Source organism: Electrona antarctica (genome assembly GCF_951216825.1).
Source record: "Electrona antarctica genome assembly, chromosome: 22".
NCBI lineage: Eukaryota > Metazoa > Chordata > Actinopteri > Myctophiformes > Myctophidae > Electrona > Electrona antarctica.
Window position 1 is genome coordinate 10,119,836 of NC_136805.1, and position 20,623 is coordinate 10,140,458.

The 20,623-nt window shown below is 44.3% G+C and overlaps 1 protein-coding gene across 1 annotated transcript; it reads left to right on the top strand.

Moving 5' to 3' along the window:
• Positions 1-18,410: 18,410 nt before the first annotated feature.
• On the top strand, positions 18,411-19,295 carry LOC306915847 (alpha-soluble NSF attachment protein-like; the record flags this gene model as incomplete). Its single annotated transcript, XM_079493486.1, has 1 exon — positions 18,411-19,295. The coding sequence occupies one exon, from the start codon at positions 18,411-18,413 to the stop codon at positions 19,293-19,295; it is 885 nt and encodes a 294-aa protein (XP_079349612.1).
• Between the last annotated feature and the right edge of the window lie 1,328 nt (positions 19,296-20,623).

Genomic DNA, 20,623 nt, shown 5'->3' on the forward strand with positions numbered 1-20,623 from the left:
AAATAACCGATATAAATATTTTTGTAAATCTCTATGGGAAAAATGAATGGCCGATCTTCAGTGGAACCAGAAAACCATGCCCACTGCTATGCCCTATTGAACTCCACCATATAAGCACACTGTACCTGCTGGGGCGGTATTGCAGCTGTCGCTGTGCCGTACTGTTGTGACGAAAAGAGAGTCGAGTAGAAGGCAAAGCTCTCTGTCTACCAAGCAATCTTCGTTCCTACTCTCGCCTATGGTCATGAAGTGTGGGTCATGACCGAAAGAATAATGTCACGAATACAATCGGCCGAAATGAGTTTTCTCCGACGGGTGGCTGGCATCTCCCTTAGAGATAGTTCAGTCATACGGGGGAGACTCGGAGTAGAGCCGCTGCTTCTTCGCCTGGAAAGGAGCCAGTTTAGGTGGTTCGGGCATCTGGTTATAGGATGCCTCTCGAGCGTCTCCCTAGGGAGGTCCTCGACGCACGTCCCACTGGGAGGAGACCTCGGGGCAGACCAAGGCGCAGATGGAGGTATTACATCGACTCACTGGCCTTGGAACGCCTCGGGATCCCCCAGGAGGAAGTTACTAATGTTGCTCTGGAGATGAATGCCCCCACGACCCGATTACAGATAAGCGGTTGAAGATGGATGGATGGATGTACCTGCTGCTATACTTTCTGTAACCTCACCTCAGGGCGCCATGTTATGAACAGCTGCATGCAGGCTGCATATGATGCTATGATGTTCCTAAAAGGACATGCGCACACACATGCATACAATGCTAATGTTCTAAACGTCATGCACTACTGAAGCCCAACACACACCGTCTGTGACCGCCGCGCGTCAAAACAGCCGCCTCCGTTATTTTCAATGAACCTATCCCACACCGGCGGCGTCAGATGCGCGGTGGCACGCGTTCACGCCTCGCCTGACGCTCCGATACGCCGCTGTTCTATTTTCCAGGCGTTGCCGCACGGCCTCCCTCCGGGAATCCGTCAAGGACTGTCTAAAGAGGACGAGACGCGAAGACCGTAGGCTACGGGTGACGCCATGTTGCTCACATGGTGCTTCATGGAAGGAAAGAAACATGCGCAGTTGAGACCAGGAAGTTGGACATGACAAATCATAGATATGGCACAAATGGCCCAGGAGATATGCTTGTATATATCATGTCACATCATTGCATTTTACCTTTTATATTAACGTTTTAACAGCAAATGGATAAGTAAGTGGATCATCACACAGACAGTAATGTTGGTCGGACGTGACATATGTACAAGGATCTCTCCTTTCATTGGCATCACGCCATCTGCTGGGCCATTTGTGCCATATCTATGATTTGTCATGTCCAACTTCCTGGTCTCAACTGTGCATGTTTCTTTCCTTCCATGGAGCACCATGTTGTTGCGTCGCCCTTACGGTCTTCGCGTCTCGTCCTTGGAATCCGTGGGCGTGGCTGGCCAGCCGTGCGGTAGCGCGCCGCGTCCTGTGGGTGTTGCTGTGCGGCTATGACTCGCGGCAATACTGTGCCGCGTCGCTGCGCACCCGCTTCACAGACGGTGTGTGTTGGGCTTGACACACTAACACATGCTTGTTATAAGGCCCATTAAGTGAATGTACAGGCCTTTAATAGGGGAAATTGCTCACGTCATGTTCATCCACATGGGGAGGAACCAAGATAAAATCAACATGCCAATCTTCCAGAGGCAGTGACAAGTAAAACTCCCATAAGCGTAATTGTACACATAATTATATGGCTTTAAAGTTAGAGCATAGCATTCAACACAGTAATAATAGGCATACCAGCTACTGTGACAGACAGTGTGGGAGGTTTCTGTCGCTAAGTGCTAACACAGCCTTAAGAGAGAAGAAAGAAGAAAGAACTGCCAGAATCAGGGCTAATTTGCGATGCTGTGCCTGTGCCTAAAAGATGGAATGTCAATCCAATCCAGACTTGCTTTTCGCCTTTGATCTGACTTTCTAGGTTGCTTAGTATGCACCTCCACGTTAACCGTTAATGAACTGTCATTTATCAATTTGTTCGGGATCAACTGACCAATTAAAATTTGATATGTGATATTAATTTGTTTTGCATGCTGCAGTTGCAGCTTATGCTGCAATTGACTCGACAGACATTTTATTGGACATTTTATTGGACTGTCCCAACACAGGTGTTTGCAGGTTAAACATTACAACTAGGACCCCTGTGGTATAAGTCTACAATGGATTGTTACAATATTATAGCTGATAATAATGCAATTCTCCTTGGAGAAAATGTATGGGAATTTAAGACACCACACTGTTTAGCTCTACCTCTATAGTGTGTTGTGAATCTAATCATGCCTTGCTTTCGATTGCAATATTGTTACAGTGAATTTGTGCAATGAACTGTGACTTTAAGCCTTGACTCCGCTATGAGGAAGATAAACCTTTATTGATCGCCCAAACAAAATGCAGGTGTCAGCAGATACTGACGACCATGCTGTCAAAGTCCTTGTACAGTACCGTATGTGTGAAAGCATATACTTGGCCAATGAATGCTGATTGTCATTCCGTAACCTCTTCAAGTGATGCGAATTTAATCCCGGAGTATTAGAGATGACATGGCTGGCTGCGTAGAGGCAACGAGTCGCCTCGGAAACAAAGAAGTGAGTGTTGATCAAATTGAATTAATTTCTGGGTAGAGCATTGTCTATTTCTCGCTTCAAATGTTTTCAAAAACATTCTTGAAAGCATGTTGTTTAGTTAAATGACATTGTGTGTTAGTTTACACGGCTGTCATGTTGGGTATAGCCTATACACACACACAGCATAACATCCATACAGCAGAGCGGCCGAACGGTTTGCGGAGCGGTCTTGATACCGGAAGGTCGCCAGTTCGTATCCCCGTACCGGCACGTTAAAATTACCACCGCTGAAGTGCCCTTGAGCAAGGCATTGAACCACTACCATGAAATGTTCTATGAGCAGGGCCTGGCTGTAAACAAGTATCTGATGCTTAGTCCAGTTACCCTGGGTAAATATAGTAACTTTGCTTTGCTTTGCTGCAGCCAGGTGCTCTGAGGCTTTGATTAGTTATAGAGCGGAGCGGTCATTATCCAGAAATAACACGCAGATGAATTTGGCCAGATAAATGGACAGGGGCCCCGGGGCCCACAATGGGCACTAGTTAATGAATTCAGGCGAGACGAATGCAGTTCAAAATATATCGCTCCTCTCTCCATTGCATAATGAGATGCAGGAGTGCTCTTTCGCTTGACTGTTGTGGTTCCTTTTCTGTTTTCAGGTTCTCTCCTTCGTCTTTCCCCACCTCCTCTTCCCCCGACACCTCGGTGTGTCCCTGTCACCATGCAGCCCTCGAATAAACAAGCCTGTCTAATGCCTCATGTAGGTATGGCATGGTTTATATTTAGCTGTTGGTTTCCGTTGCACAGTGAAGAATTAATTAGGCTGCTCTTCAACACTAATATAAACACTCAGGTGGTGTTAAATGTCAAGAATCGCTCTGCCAGTTGTCATCTCTCTCTCAGCATTTCACACCTTTGTTTGAGTTGAGCATATAAGAGTGTAGAAATGGATGGAGCAGAAGAGAAATAAGAAAGAGAGACTTGCAGAAATTCCATCATGATGTGATATGTGTCCAGCAAATGCCATGAGGATTCTGCTCTCCATTTCTTTCAGACTATGTGCTCTCTATACACTCCATGCCTGAGTTACATTGATCTCTCTCTCTCTCTCTCTCTCTCTCTCTCTCTCTCTCTCTCTCTGTCTACAGAGAGAATACAGTTTGCTATTTTCAATTATATGATAGGGGGGGTACTGTCAACGTATCGTGATGCGATACTGTTAACATACATTTCATATTAAAGCGTGACCTGCACATCACTCCTAACCCTAATCCATATGAGCTTCTGAAGCTTTTTACTTATCACTTTTAAAGGCCTACATGGACATCAGGCTCCCAAGTAAATTAGATCCTCAAGGATGTAAGGCTTTATTGGATGTCCCTGCGACATACATGGGGTGATCAGGCTTTTGCGGCCCGCGCGCCTATAGGCTTTGGAACGCCCTCCCTGAGGATCTGAGACTAGCACAATCAGTGCTCCCCTTCAAAACACATCATAGGTTAAGTGCTGAGGAACTCTCCACGGTACTGGAATTCATTCACATGGTGGAGGAGTGCTTCCTGTTCTCTCCTTTGTCTTTTCCCATTACACATTACATTACTCCTCCTCCCCACACCTGTGGGGCAACAGTCACCCAGGGGTAGAGTGGCCGGTAGAGCAACCGTGAAGTGTCCTGGAGCAGCCAGGAGAATGAGACTCGCAGGACACTGCCAAAGACACCAAGAGCTCCCAGCCAGCAAACTGGTGCTGTGGGAACCAACACATGGGCACCGGTCACGAGGACGTCCCATACTAACATATGTGGATGTACTCAAGAAAGATGCAGGAGCTCAAAGCACCAACGAGCTGGCCGGATGTATGGAGAACCGGGATGACTGGAAACGACGATGGAGGGCTCGTCTGAGGACGACCTAGAGAGAGAGAGAACCCCTAATTGCTCCGTGTGTGTGTGTGTGTGTGTGTGTGTGTGTGTGTGTGTGTGTGTGTGTGTGTGTGTGTGTGTGTGTGTGTGTGTGTGTGTGTGTGTGTGTGTGTGTGTGTGTGTGTGTGTGTGTGTGTGTGTGTGTGTGTGTGTGTGTGTGTGTGTACTCCTAAGGGAGACGGAATTTTGGTGCGATTAGTTTGTTGCTACAATTACAATTTAGGCATTTAGCAGACGCTCTTAATCCAGAGCGATTTACATTAAGCAATAACAAAAGCATGGCATACATCACATATATAAAAAGTAGTTATCATGAATCATGCATAAACTAAGAACGTAACAGTGGAGTATCTATGTAAACTATACATACTATAATATATTATACATGTGTACTATAAAGTGCTATGACTACATAAAATGCAATTCTAGAGCTGTCTACGTAACAAGCTATAAGTCTGTTTAAAATACTATCTAAGTCTACATAATGTGCTAAGGGGATAGGCTAGGGCAAGTGCTACAGGCCATGGTGGAGTCTGAAGAGGTGGGTTTTCAGACTACGGCGGAAGATTGGGAGTGAGGCTACAGTTCTGCTGTGATGGGAAGTGCATTCCATAGTTTTGGAGCCAGAAGGGAGAAGCGTTTGGGACGTGTGGAGCGTTGTCCCGGCGTTTTTAGTGAAGGTACCTCCAGCTTCCCTGCGTTGGCTGATCTGAGTGCGCGGGAGGGTTTGTAGGGTACGATCATACTTGAGATATGGGGGAGCCATGCCTTTGGTTGCTTTGAATGCCAGCATCAGAGTTTTGTATTCTGTGCGGGCAGCGACCGGGAGCCAATGGAGGGAGCGGAGAAGGGGGGAGACGTGTGAAAATTTGGCTGGTTGAAGACCAAGCGGGCTGCGGCATTTTGGATCAGTTGGAGGGGCTTAAGTGCACATGCCGGTAGGCCAGTAAGGAGGGAGTTACAATAGTCAAGTTTTGACAAGACTGGGCTGACTCCTGGGTGAGGAACGGTCTAATTCGTCGTATGTTGTAGAGTGTAAACCTACAGGATCGAGTGACAGCTGTGATGTGTGTTTTGAACGAGAGCTGACTGTCCAGGACAACACCAAGGTTCCTGGCTGTCGGGACAGACTTTACCAGGGCGTTGTCTACGGAGATAGTTAGCTCCCACATAGGGCAGGACTTAGCTGGGAAGAACAGAAGCTCAGTCTTGTCTGGGTTCAGCTTGAGGTGGTTGGAAGACATCCACTGTGAGATGTCAGCCAGGCATGCAGTGATGCGCTCTTCTACCTGGGTGGCAGAGGGGGGGAAGGATAGAAACAGTTGTGTGTCATCGGCATAGCAGTGATAGGATATATTGTGAGCAGAGATGATGGTGCCAAGGGATTTAGTGTACAGTGAGAAGAGGAGGGGACCAAGTACAGATCCCTGTGGGACCCCAGTTTGGAGGGTGCGGGGGGATGATAGCAAAGTTGCTGTTTCTATTTATGAGTTTGGTGCCCCAGGCTGCGGTCCCGTTAGTCTGTGTGTTTAATATTTAATATAATATTGTCTATGTCCCTCAAACGTATTTCTAATGGTTTGAGCCTCAATCACCGCTCTGATATAACCAGTCCATGGCATTTCTGTTTTGCTTCTGAAGCTGTTTAACTGCAGTACACAATGTCCTGAGGTGGTGGGGGTGCTCATTATAATACTGATGCTAGATAAACACAGGCTTGTTTCCATTCCATGCCAGCTTGGAAAATCAACAATGGCGGACAGTGGAAACAAAGTGGAAATGCAAATTTGGAACTGAAGACTGAAGAGAGGGAGGAATTATACAAAGTAGGGTGACATTGATGACATCACAATTAAATACGACCAAATCAGTTGAGCTGTTCCTGAGAGCAATTTCCATAAAAGCCCCTATATGATGAGAAATCCTGATTGTTCAAAATTGCATATTAGTGGGGATAGAAAATACACAGGGGAGCTCAAAAAACACAATTATTTTTTGAAAAAGTAGAATTTTATGTTATAGTCCTTTAACATTTCCCAGCTGCCAACACAGCCTTCCCTCCCCTATTTGTCTGACCGGCATTTACAGGTTTGTTCACCGTGTTTGACAAAAGCAGGTGTTAAGAGAAGAGACCATGCAGGGAAATGACACTCTGGTAATACTAATTATACCCTACAGAGGACAAGTGCAGGATTTAAGCGGTCCATTACTGACACTGACAAATGAGTGTTCACCCTCATCTTCCACAGCTCTCGTTTGTCATGATTGCCTTTATTCCGCAGCCATCACAGCTGATTGGCCCTCAGGGATTTCCCCTATGACAGATTTTGCCTGTAATTTCATTCTTCAGCTGGGCTAATTAGACATGATCATGGGTAGGGGTCAAGGATAGTGTCACTGGAAAGATGAGTGAGTGATACGAGTACCAGTGTTCAGAAATGACATGTACTCAGTAAGCCATGCGGATCCATTTCAAACTAGAAAAATGTGCTCCTCGGAGCGGAGATCCCTGCCAGGCCGAGTTGCCTACCCAAGCCTGTGAAATTAGTCATAGGCAATTGGAATGGAATCTGCTAAATCTGACTGATGAATCTTGATCACATGACTCCAAAGATAAAGATATTATGTACCGATTTGTGTGGAAATGGCAGAAAATCTATTGCGGCACAAATGGCTGCAGGTATGTGGAGTCGCGTCATGTTCCAAGGAATCCAGGGAAAGTAGAGCTTATATCGCCGCCATCTGGCCAATTTGAAATGGTTTCAGTGGAGGCTTTTCTTTGGCCTACTGGCAGTTTATGTGCAAAGGTCTACAAGCAAGAGATTGTGTATTTAAGTGCTCAAACTAAATTGTGTCATGTATCATAATTTTGCATGACAGACAAATAGCAGTGATATTGAAAGCTATTGTCTGAATAGTCACTCAGTCATACATCCTTTTTCTATTAGAATAATTTCAATTAAACACCACGTGGAAGCACGTGATTGAAGCTATTCAACTGATAAGGTCGGGTGCATGTTCTACCCACTGACAAACCAAGCACTATAGTAACAGGGACCATAAAGATAGTTTAAACAATGGTTCCAGCTCAAGTGGATGGCATGAGTCCACAAATGATATAGTTATCGTTATAGTGATTGATTCACAGATACCTTTTCATCCTTATTGCATTATAGACTCCCATGGCAGCTCAGCGACATTGATCTGAGAAATCATTCAACTGACGCAGACTACCTCAAAAACAAAGCCATAGTTACACTGTGACCTGCAGCTCCATGGGTGGAGAAATTAGAATAGCAGCAGCTAACATCACCAGGTGTCCTGACAACTCTCCAGAGCGATATGTGCGGCTATGAATGAGGTGCTGCATCAGCAGCCATATGGAAACATTAAATGGAATCATATAGTCACAGGGGGTGAGCTCAAGTCTCCAGCGATTTGCATGGAGAATGTAAACTCGATCCTAAGGTCCCCCGGAAAGTAAAATAGAACAGCAGCAGCTTCAAGCTTTCTCTCCTCTCCAAGCACCCATCTCGTTCCCTTGTGTGAGGGAACGCAGGAAGGGTGAGTTCCACCCCTAGACAGAGGCAAGCACCAATAGAGTGTCGCAGTTCCGCCCCCTTTCATGACGACGCCAGGCCCAGGAAATAATTCCCAATGCATTTTTCCCACAGAAATGTCAAAAAGTATTTATTTAAAGACCTTTTTAAGCGTCGTACAAAGCCACCTAAAGGTGTGACAAATCATGACAACAGACACAATATTTTGGACCAAACTAATAATTACAAAGAAGAAAACAACAAAAAAAAGTGTAACCTGCGTTTTTCTTCTTCTTTCTAATTACTTGTTCGGCCCAAAACATTGTTTATTTTCATGATTTGTCACAACTCGAGTTGGCGTTGTCCGCAGTGTAAACGTCTTTAAATAAATACTTTTTGAAAAGTCTATGAGGAAAATTAACGGGGAATTATTTTCCGGGTCCCTCGAGGGGGCGGGACTGCGACGCTCTATTGTCTCGTCTCTATCTCCAGGCGAGTCACCAAGACCTGCATCGATCACCACCATATTAAAGCTCTCTCCGGCCCAGTCTGTGGTCCCCACATGCTTCAAGAGGTCCACCATGATCCCTGTGCTCAATAATCCCTCCCCAGCCACTGCAGCCAGCCTAAACGATTAGCGCCTGGATGCACTAACCTAACCTTGGTGGTCATGAAGTGCTTTGAGAGGCTAGTTTCCCAGTTCCCACCAGCACATGGGATACCTGATCGTGGATTCAACAGCCAAGGACCTACAATCCGTCAGAGAGAGAGAGAGAGAGACAGGGACGGATTAACCCCCATGGGGGCCTCTGGGCCGGTAATTTTTGCAGGGCGCCCCACATAGCGGACATGCGCGTGAACATTTCATGTTTTTCCGTGTTATCTTTTTCACATAAATGTAACTAAATCAACGGCCAATCCAGGGCTCCAGGCCCTTTTCAGGGCCTCAAACAGTACAGCGCGGTCCAATTAACTCGAAGGACCCCTGAGAGCCACAGGCGAGTGACTAATTCTCGTACCAGTTGCCGTGCAATCCCCCCCCCCCCCCCCCCCCCCCCCCCCCGCGCCCACCCGCCTCCCCATTCTCGACAGGATGACAGCGCGAGCGGAGAGAGAAGAAAATGAATCCGCAGCATGACAGGCAACGCTGAAGTGGCACAACAAGCACTAAATAATATAGATGATAATAATAATAATAATAATATAGATATAGGTCCAGTGCTGGTTGATGTGTTTGTAAAGCGTTATACTATTACTATAGCGACCAAAGTCCTGACACAATCGCTCATCCCCTGGTTCGTGGAAGTTTTTCTCTAGACTTGAGAATAACATGGGGATGGGGTCATCTTAAATCGTCTAATATAAGAATTGTGGTCCAAAAATAAACAAACCGTCTGGACGATATTGTTGGGGAGGTGTCTCTGTATCGTTTACGATAGTCAGTCAATCATATTGTTGGGGAGGTGTCTCTGTATCGTTTACGATAGTCAGTCAGTCAGTCATATTGTTGGGGAGGTGTTTCTGTATCGTTTACGATAGTCAGTCAGTCATATTGTTGGGGAGGTGTCTCTGTATCGTTTACGATAGTCAGTCAGTCATATTGTTGGGGAGGTGTTTCTGTATCGTTTACGATAGTCAGTCAATCATATTGTTGGGGAGGTGTCTCTGTATCGTTTACGATAGTCAGTCAGTCATATTGTTGGGGAGGTGTTTCTGTATCGTTTACGATAGTCAGTCAGTCAGTCATATTGTTGGGGAGGTGTTTCTGTATCGTTTACGATAGTCAGTCAGTCATATTGTTGGGGAGGTGTTTCTGTATCGTTTACAATAGTCAGTCAGTCATATTGTTGGGGAGGTGTTTCTGTATCGTTTACAATAGTCAGTCAGTCATATTGTTGGGGAGGTGTTTCTGTATCATTTACAATAGTCAGTCAGTCATATTGTTGGGGAGGTGTTTCTGTATCGTTTACGATAGTCATATTTGATACAGTCTGTCGCGTGGTCGAGGCCAGAGGAGCGGGGAGGTCGGTGGGCATTTATAATGTTTGATTGTTTTGTGACTGTATTTTATGTATTGTAACCTCGGCTACGTTGAAAATGAGGGCTTGCCCTCAACTGTATTCCGAGTATAAATAAAGGTGAGAAAGAAAGAAAGAAAGAAAGGGGGGAGCCCATGGCAACTGGCACGGTAATTAGTCACTCGCGGGCCACGGCCCCACTGGCCCAATGGCTAATTTGGCCCTGGAGAGACGTATGGTCGTTCCCACTTCAAAGAATTGCCAAATGATAAGAATAACAATAAGCAACTCGGATGTTTGTTATACTCACAACAAGCAGCAGAGAATTGTGAGGGGGATTTTCCTCTTGGCTTGCCGCTTTCCTTGCAACAAATTCTGAAATAATGTCTTCATAATCGAGGGTAGATTACTTACTTTTCTATTGCGAGGATGGAAAGTCAAGAGATAAAGAAAATGTGTCAGTAAGATCCAAAGGGCAACTTTGCAGGGAGTAATATGTCCCGTTCCTCTTTTTTTGAGAAAACAAGCTGCCTAGCTCGAGGCCTCATGGGTGCGAGGCCCTCTGCAGCTGCACTCCTCGGCTCGCACTAGCCTAGTGGCACTGTGTCAAAGAGGGCTAATACCAGTATTACCTCAGATCGCAAGGATTCAAGGCCTCCGAGAAGGTCAGCTGTCTGTTTTAACCCATTTTGACCTGAGATCAGATTCTAAAAAAGATTCTGTCAGTCGTTCTTCGATTTTTCAAAAATAGCAGACCTACAAGCTCGTAGCGCGCCACTCGGTGGCGCGCTATGAGCTTGTAGATATGCTATTTTTCAATAGCTAAAGCATAACATAATGCTAACACCAAAAGGGGTTCCCGCCCAAAATGGGATAAACCATATACTCGTTCTGTGAACCAGTAAACACCAACTCTGACATTCATGATTTAACACTGAGACTCAGGGTGGGACGATATGTAACTCACGATACGATTATATGTGACGATATTAGGCCCTCGATAATGATAATATCCCAATATTCGATTATTCGATATATTGCAAGAGATTTCATCAAAGTTATATCACGATATCTGGAAAAAAAAAAAACGAGAGAGAGAGAGAGAGAGAGAGAGAGAGAGAGAGAGAGAGAGAGAGAGAGAGAGAGAGAGAGAGAGAGAGAGAGAGAGAGAGAGAGAGAGAGAGAGAGAGAGAGAGAGAGAGAGAGAGAGAGAGAGAGAGAGAGAGAGAGAGAGAGAGAGAGAGAGAGAGAGAGAGAGAGAGAGAGAGAGAGAGAGAGAGAGAGAGAGAGAGAGAGAGAGAGAGAGAGAGAGAGAGAGAGAGAGAGAGAGAGAGACGGGGGTTGCGTTAGTAACAAGCTAAGCTAACAGCATACGTACTAGTAATAACTAACTTTGTTATGTTTTACGGACGCTATTGATAGATAATTTTGGTACATTGGTTGTTTGTGAATGATTGCTATGTTCCATTATTTACCAGAAATCATATGTTCCATGTCACTTTGACTCTGAGTGCTTAATTGTCCCGTACACACTCAGCCCAGAGAGATTTTTCATTTGATGGCCTTCACTGGCGCCCCATTATCTTCTCTCGGTGAATAACATGTTTTTGGACTCAGTCTCCGGTAATCATTTGCATTTATCATAACAAGAGCTGTGACGCACACTTTTGTGTGACTCTGAATACTTCCTAATGTCAAAAGATTGTTTTGAATTCTGTACTATATAACTATATAACGATAGAGTTCTCCCACTGCATCATCAGTGGGAGAACTATCTGATGCTGTTTTGGACTACATACTGTCTCCCCCAATATAACGGAATTATCATTGTAACACTTATGCGGCTGATCTGGACTCCTTTCTTGTGTGTGTCAATTCTTCCTTGGGTTTTTCTTAACGATGTGATTTTACTCCTGTACTTTTCATATTCTCTCATTTAAGATATTGAGTAATTTTCTCAAAGTATTTCCATCCTTATTATAGTATACATTTTTCTCTAATGCTAAGGTTAACATTATACCATAAAGTTAAGGTTTAATATTGGTAATACATTTCTTTGATCAAGGCTTTACATGCCTGTACAATAAAAGGTGTATTTTACAACTACTTGTAAAACTTGTACTTTCCAAAGCTAAATTAATGGTTCAACTCCACATATACTTCTATTCAAAGGTTATCTTAATGATTTATGACTTTGAACGCATATATTGTCTGAATATATATACTCCAATTACTTGTAAGAGGTATTTTTTATACTTTGGTGTTAGTGCCTGGTCCTTCGAAAAAAATATTGATATTGATATTGGGTTAAGAATTATATATCGTAATTCATTCAATTTTTTTTATCAGCTATGCCACCCGTTTTTCCTCCCAGAATTATTCCTCGTTACGGACGCTCCACTCCCGAGATTAGTTATCGCGGGAGGAAGTATCGATATCACATTATCGATATTTCATGCTTTTCTGCCTTTATTGATAGGATATAGTGGAGAGAGACAGGAAACGGGGAGAGAGAGAGAGAGACTGGGAATGACACGCAGCAAAAGGTCGTCGGGATCGGGACTCGAACCCGTGACATGCTGTCAGGTATCCGCCTGGTATGCGCCTGAACCGCTAGGCCAGCGGGTTTCCAACAGATATTCTGTTGGAACAGATATTCTGTTGGAAACCTGTAATTTCAAGCTACAGTGACATTTTCTAGCATTCGGTTCCACAGACATAGTGGCACATGTTCAGATTAGTGGGAATCACCAAATTAAAGGCCATGTTCAGTGAAGTTTAAAAACAGCCGGGGAAAGCTCAAGCCCCTGAAATGTCACAATCTTGCTCTTCAGTTGAGTAAAACTCTCTTTTATAGCTCTCTGAATTGGTAATTTGGACAACAAAGTGCTTTGGGGCATTCGGTTTCCACACAGTAGGCGGCCCTTTGCCCTTATAATCCATTCCATGCTGTGCAGTGGGACCATGATAAGCAGCCAGTGTGTTGTATGCTCTGAACTGAAGTGTATGCTTAAGAGAGCGAGACAAGAGTGTGGGAAGATGAACAAAAGAGAACATCTATGGATATAGAGGTGTGTCCGTGTGCGGTGTGCGTGTGTGCGCGTGCGTGCACATGCGTGTGCTTGTGCGTGCGCGTTTGCCTATTGATACAGCAGCCCAGTGGGCTCAGCAAGCTGCAATAAGGCTAATGAGAGTGGCCTCACCGGGTCACACCCACACACTGATCAAAGCAGAGGCCAAATGAGCTCTGATGTCCATCAGCCGGTGCTTTGATATGGCAATACGGTACAAGCTTAGTCACACTTAAAAGGGCACACAGTGAAAGCAGGGCTTGCGGTTCATAGCGCATGCTTTGACATGGATATTAGACTGTTCCATAAACATGGCATCGCGGGTCAATCCAATGACAGTAATGGTGGAAATTTAAGTCATTTTAGGGAATTTTAGGGCAACATGGCATGCTTTGTATGTGGGTATTCATCTCAGTAAATAGCCAGTGTGTATGATCAGATGTCTGCGGGTCAATCCAATGACGGTAATGGTGGAAATTGAAGTCATTTTAGGGAAGCAACATGGCATGCATGCTTTGTATGTGGGTATTCATCTCAGTAATAATAGCCAGTGTGTATGATCAGATGTTCTGCCTGGATATGAAGAATCTAATAATTGCCTTCCTTTGCCGCTTGTATTATATGCTTCTCAAACGCATGAATGATATGTCTCCCTACTTTTCCACAGTCTTTTGAGGCTCACTAGCCTCTGCCAAACACAACTAGAGTCAAAAATTCAAGTCAAATTATTCTGAACCATTTCTCCAGCACTCTTTGTTCCTATCATCTGTCACTCAGTCGGTGGAGACTGTGTGATCAATAGCCACATGGCACAAACGTGGAGAAATCAGCACTAATGAGATCTAAGGGAACTTGGGAAGTGTCACCGGATCGATGAGCAAATGCAGTTCTAAGCTTCTAATCTAATTAGCCACCCGCAGCTCCAAAATCAACACAATATAGATATAGGGTTTAAGTGGTTACGTCAGGAAACACGAGGATACAATCGCTAGTTACTCAGCCCTGTGTCAAGCACCACACCATTGACTCAAATGAATCAATGTTCCAGACAGCCGCTTGCGGCTATTCACCTTTCACAGCAGCAAAATGCAGGCAGTTTTCCATAGTATGTCAGAGAACCAGCTAGATGGATGTTGTAAAAAGCATATAAAGGCATATATTTTTTGTTTTTCCAATACATCATCATGGCGTAACATGTCTTATTTGCTCAGACACATATGACGTAACTCAATTCTCCACTCATTGTCAATGGGAATTTCATCTTTGTGTAGGACAGAAATAGCCGATTTGCTCGTCCACATAATGTAAATTCTCCATTCATTGTCAATGGGAATTTCTCTCTAGGTCGTCCTCAGACGAGCCCTCCATCGTCGCTTCCAGTCATCCCTGTTCTCCATACATCTGGCCAGTGTGTTGGTACTTTGCGCTTCTGCATCTTTCTTGAGTACATCCACATACGTTAGTGTGGGACGTCCTCGTGATCGATGCCTGTGTGTTGGTTCCCAGAGCACCAGTTTGCTGGCTGGCAGTTCTTTTTTTTTCTTTTTTTTAAGATTTATTTAATGATAATACAGACATCATCATTTAAAACAATGAATTACAGAATCAAGTTTTTCTTTTTTTTTAAACAAGACAAGACAAACTAAAAAAAAAGAAGACAAAAAACAGCAAAAACAACACCCCCCACCCACCCCCCACCCCAACCCCAGAAAGGTAAACTACACAGCTCTCATTACTCTGTATTGTACACAACACCACTTGACAACATCAACTCTGATAAATAAATAAAAATAACAAAATAAATAAAACTAAAGCAAAATCAACCCAGAGGAGATATTGAAGGTAGAACCTCAAAGAACCTACCCCATATCTTTTCAAAAGTAGCAGGCTTTCTCCTTACATTGTACAGTATCTTTTCAGGAGTACAGTATGATGAAAGCTCATTCAGCCAGTGTCTCTGTGAAGGTGAGTTTTCAGATTTCCAATTAACCAAGATGATTTTCTTCACAGCTGTACTTGCGAGTCTGGCTGGCAGTTCTTGATGCCTTTGGCAGTATCCTGCTAGTCTCATTCTCCTGGCTGCTATTTTCTGGCTCACCCTTGGTATTCCCTCATACAGAGTCTTGTTAGTAACATGTACAGTCTTGCTGATGTTAAGTACTGCACGCAGCAGCACCCATCAAGGGACTTCTGCAGGGTTGGCTTCAGGGTCCAGCATTCAATGCCGTATAGGAGAACAGCTCCACCGTTGCGTAGAAGAAGCTGAGTTTGATTTGACGGAGGAGATTGGAGTTCCATACACTGGTCATGCCAGTGTATGGAACTCCAATCTCCCCCGTCAAATCAAACTCAGCTTCTTCTACGCAACGGTGGAATTTAATGTTTGTGTAAGACGAAAATCTACATTAATAGCTGAATATAGGAGGGGCTTAGCGGCCCTTAAAAAATATAAGAAGGTAAACCACAAATTAAAATGTTACTGTTGTACTGAGTAACATAATTTCAATTTGGGGACACTCCTTGTACTGTAGCTCTGTTGTAGGCTAATTACATTGTTTGTCTACAGGGAATTACCGCATATGCGGGGCGGCGGTGGCTCAGGGGTGGAGTGCCTGGATGGTAACCGTACGGCTGCCAGTTCAAACCCGGGCTCCCCCAGAGTTACTGTCGAAGTGTCCTTGAGCAAGACACTGAACCCCTAATTGCTCCCGATGTGCTAGTTGGTGCCTTGCATGGTTTCCGCTGCCATCAGTGTATGAATGTGTGTGTGAATGGGTGAATGTAATGCACAATTATCTGTAAAGCGGCCTGGGATAAAGGCGCTATATAAATGCACCATTTATTTTATGCTGCATATACGGCCCAAAATGGCCATGGACAAACTTTTCCCTGGGAAGTGGCATATTGTGGTCTATTCCAGTTTATATCCTGGGCTAGGCCACTTTAACCAATCTTAAGCCTTCTCCCCCCTGTCACAATGAACTCAAATCGATGTTTTGTGATAAATGTGATGTTTCTCTCCTTACCTCAGGGAAATCTTTGTGATTGATGCTATGTTCTAAGATGGCATGTGTAACTTTGCCCCCAATTTTGAGGTGTATAGTGGTCTCTGAGATCAGCATGTGCTGTCACTCAGAGAGAGAGAGAGAGAGAGAGAGAGAGAGAGAGAGAGTAACTCAGGCATGGAGTGTAGAGAGCACATATAGTCTGAAAGAAATGTCGAGCAGAATCCTCATGGCATTTGCTGGACACATCACATCATGATGGATTTTCTGCACGTCTCTCTTTCTTATTTCTCTTCTGCTCCATCCATTTCTACACACTCTTTTTATTAAGCAATTGTAGTTCGAGATGTACTATACTGTGTGCATGCACATTCACTGGTGATGAAATTGGTGTGGATGCAGTGACGTAGAGTCTGTGGGGGCCAGGGGGCCTCGGCCCCCATGAGGAATTGGACCAGGGGTCTCGGCCCCCATGAGGAATTGGACCTGAATATATTTCAGTCAGACAACTCAAGAAGGATGTAATATATATTTATTGAATATAGATGAGCAATACAGTATATTTATTATGGTTTGGCGATGTATCGGATCTGCTTTTTAGGTACTTAGATCAAGCGCATCAGTCCCGACCATAGGGACTCTGAATCCCCCATACCTAAACAGCAGATCCAAAACGACAGGTGGTAGCTGGGGTGGAGGTGGGTGCGCAGAAGGTTTGTATACAGCAGCAAGCAAGTTGTATACTGCAGCGCGCAGGTATACGGTAGCAGCAGCGAGCAAGCAAGCAGAAGGAGGAATGCAAACCTCCGGTTAAAGTAGCCGGTATGAAGATGGAGTGAGTGTGTGATTGGCTGAGTGAATCATGTGAATGGGAGCGTGATGCTGAGGCGGTACTGAGGTTCCCTGACTGAACTTGCTCTGCGCATGTCTACGACAGGCGCAAATGCTCATATATATATATATATATATATATATATATATATATATATATATATATATATATATATATATATATATTCGCCTCGGACGATTATAAAAACATTTCATCTCTGTGTGGATGGAACAAAGGTGTGAAATGCTGAGGATAGTTTTTATTCTGAGCGAGCATGTTAATAACTCTGACATCAGATGGGGTGGAATTAAGTTCACAAGTTCATGATGGAGTGTGTGACATCCAACCTGACTCCGCCAGATTGTGGCAGTATTGAGTTCACAAGTTCCCTCCTCCTGCCTGGATCTGGTCTCTCTGAAACAAAACGATGAACCGGAAGCAGCGGGACAAAAATGATGATATCTCCATAATAATTTCGAGTTGTAGTCTTGTTAGGTTGTGTTTACATTTGCGCTGTTGCAGCGCTTCAATACGTCATCAGTATCGTGTTGATCCCGCCTCTAGCGGCCGCATACAGCCGCATATCTCTCCGGTCAGAAATGCTTCGGTCGTCTCTGCCCGAGAGGGACCAGATGGGAGCAGGAGGAACTCACTGCTGCCACCAGCTGGCGGAGTCAGGTTATGTGACATCATATACCCGGAAGTTATGTGGAAACGCCTACTGAGTGGCAAAAAACTACTTTCTGGCCGTGACAGAACTTTTCTTTTTGGATGTATGGGCTATACATCCAAAAAGAAAAGTTCTGTCTGATTGCATTAAACAACGTTAAACGGACATTTTGTAAAGGATCTCTGTATGAATGAATAAGAGGTGAACACTGTCATTACTCTGTCATTAATGATGTCATTATTGTATCTGTTTGTCCTTTGTTTATCCTTCGTTTTTTTTGTTTGGTACCTGAGGTTTAGAAGCCATGGGAGCCGCCTTTTATGATGCGTGCAAGTCTAGTGTCACGATGATGTCACCACTGTGTATATCCATCTTTGGGGTTTCTACATTAATCTGATGTCAGCGCTGGATATCGCCATTGTCTCCATATATGGGACTATAGGTTATCCCCATATATGGAGCTCTAAGTGAAAGCCTTCGCAACAGCAGCGCCCATCAAAAATGTGTGAAGATGAGAACTATAGGAATGCCTGCGCAAATTGGTGGTTACTAGGTATGCATGGCAATAGTTTGTGTTGTGTGTGTGACATCAGAATGTTCTTATAGTTCTGTTGTAGATACATACGGTACACATGCCTCATAGCATACTTACCAGCAGTAGTCATCAATGGTTACCCGGATATTCAGGAGAAAGTAGGGACCGACTATTGAGAAAGAAGACAGAAGCAGACCCAGTGGGGATGGACAAATCTGGTACAGAGAAAGCAGCCACGGCATTGGCCGAGGCCAACAAGAAAGTCAAATCGTCCCAGTCATTTTTTGGAGCACTGTTTGGTGGCTCCTCAGGGATGGAAGAGGCCTGTGACATGTACGCAAAGGCAGCCAATATGTACAAGGTGGAAAAGAATTGGTGCGCTGCAGGAAATGCCTTCTCGCAAGCTGCCCGTCTTCAACTACAAATGCAGAGCAAACACGATGCAGCAACTAACTTCATAAATGCTGGAAACTCCTTCAAAAAAGTAGATTCACAAGAGGCCATAAACTGCCTAAACCGAGCTATTGAGCTATACACTGACATGGGGAGGTTCACTATTGCAGCTAAATATCATGTCACCATCGCTGAAATATATGAGACTGATCTGGTGGACATTGATAGGGCTATTGCTCATTATGAACAGGCAGCAGACTATTACAAAGGAGAAGACTCCATCAGTTCTGCAAACAAATGCCTTCTCAAAGTCGCAACGTATGCAGCTCAGCTGGAGCAGTACCCAAGAGCCATTGAGATTTATGAAGAGGTTGGAACCCACGTGATGGACAGCACACTGCTGAAATACTCCGCCAAGGACCACTTCTTCAAAGCAGCACTCTGTCACTTCTGTGTAGACATGCTCAATGCAAAACTCGCCGTGCAGAAGTATGAAGAAATGTTTCCGGCCTTTTCGGATTCTCGAGAATGCAAGCTGCTGAAGAAACTTCTGGATGCGTATGAGGAACAGAATTTGGACGCGTATACTGATTCGGTGAAGGAATATGACCGTGTCTCCCGAATGGACCAGTGGCTCATCACCATGCTTCTTCGCATCAAGAAAACCATGGAAGAGGACGAGGTTGACCTACGTTGACTTCCATGACACCGACTCCATAATGGGCTCTATATGCACACATGCCGTTTTGGAAAGAACTTGGGCCCCTTCCCTACTTCAGGTGTTACCGATGATATCATTCTGCTACACCAGTGGGTCTCAAAGTGTCCTTGAGTGGTTTGGGGGTCCTTGCAATTAAAGAGTTTGAAAACCACTGCACACTAAATGGAACAGAGCCTTAATTAGTATCATCGGTAACACCTGTGAAGGAAGTAGAGAAGCACCCGGAAGTGGTAAGAGTTATTCTGTGTGCATAGAGCCATTCAAGCCATTTATAATCCCTGTTTGTCTTTTCATCCTTTCACGCATTTCTTACTCCCCCTTTGATCTTCATTTACAGTAGTCCGTGAACCAAGCACCCTATCACGTCCATTCACTTGATATTTTTTTGTGCTTGCAAAATGCACATTTAGCTACTACTCCCACATGTCCAGAACTGTATCTCTTCTCTGTAGTCAAGTACTTGATCAAGATATCTGTCACATCTTTCAGATTCCATTCACATTGGCTTTCAGAATACGTTTTTGTGAAACAAGCTTGTAATAAATATCTGAAACCCCTTGTACTTAAAATGAGTTAAGAGAGACCTTATTGTGCCATGCTGTAAAAGGTGCTTCTATATTATCTGAACTTTACTTGTACTTTTGTGGTGAAATTAAGCGCTCAAACCTTCTTTCCTGCCTTGATCTCCTTAATCCCCCCCCCCTCTCCTTCCCTTTCTTGTTTTTCTTGGGAACTATGCACAAAAACTTTCACCCACTTTTTTACCTGTAAAGCCTGTGATGTGACAATAAAGCTGATTCTGAAATTTGCTGTTGTAATAGCATGAAATCCAGACTGAGTCGCTGCGTTCAGTGTTTTGCTTTTTCCCCAATCCCATTATAGGCCAAGCAAGATCTGCCACCTGAAATGTTTCAAATTGGTCACAAGTCACAACACAGGCCGGTGTAGGCAACCTGGCCGCCGTGGCCGCGATCTGCGCTCAGAGGAGCACTCCTCTATTTTTGAGGGGCGTTCAATGCATGGAGCCTCTCCAATGCATGGAGCCTCTCCAATGCATGGCTTTTGAAGAGTACGTATTGTGGCAGCCATGAAGTCTATGCGATTTTTTAATGTTTTTTAGAGCATGACGTATCATTTGATAGCCAAATCTATGGACTTTGAGGATATTACAAATAGAGCACATTATGACGAAAGTAGTTAGCCAGCCAAGTCTATGGACTTTTTGACCTGAGATCAGATAAAAATGTCACATCCTGAAAAAGCTATGTTTCTATGTCAGTCGTTCTTTGATTTTTCAAAAATAG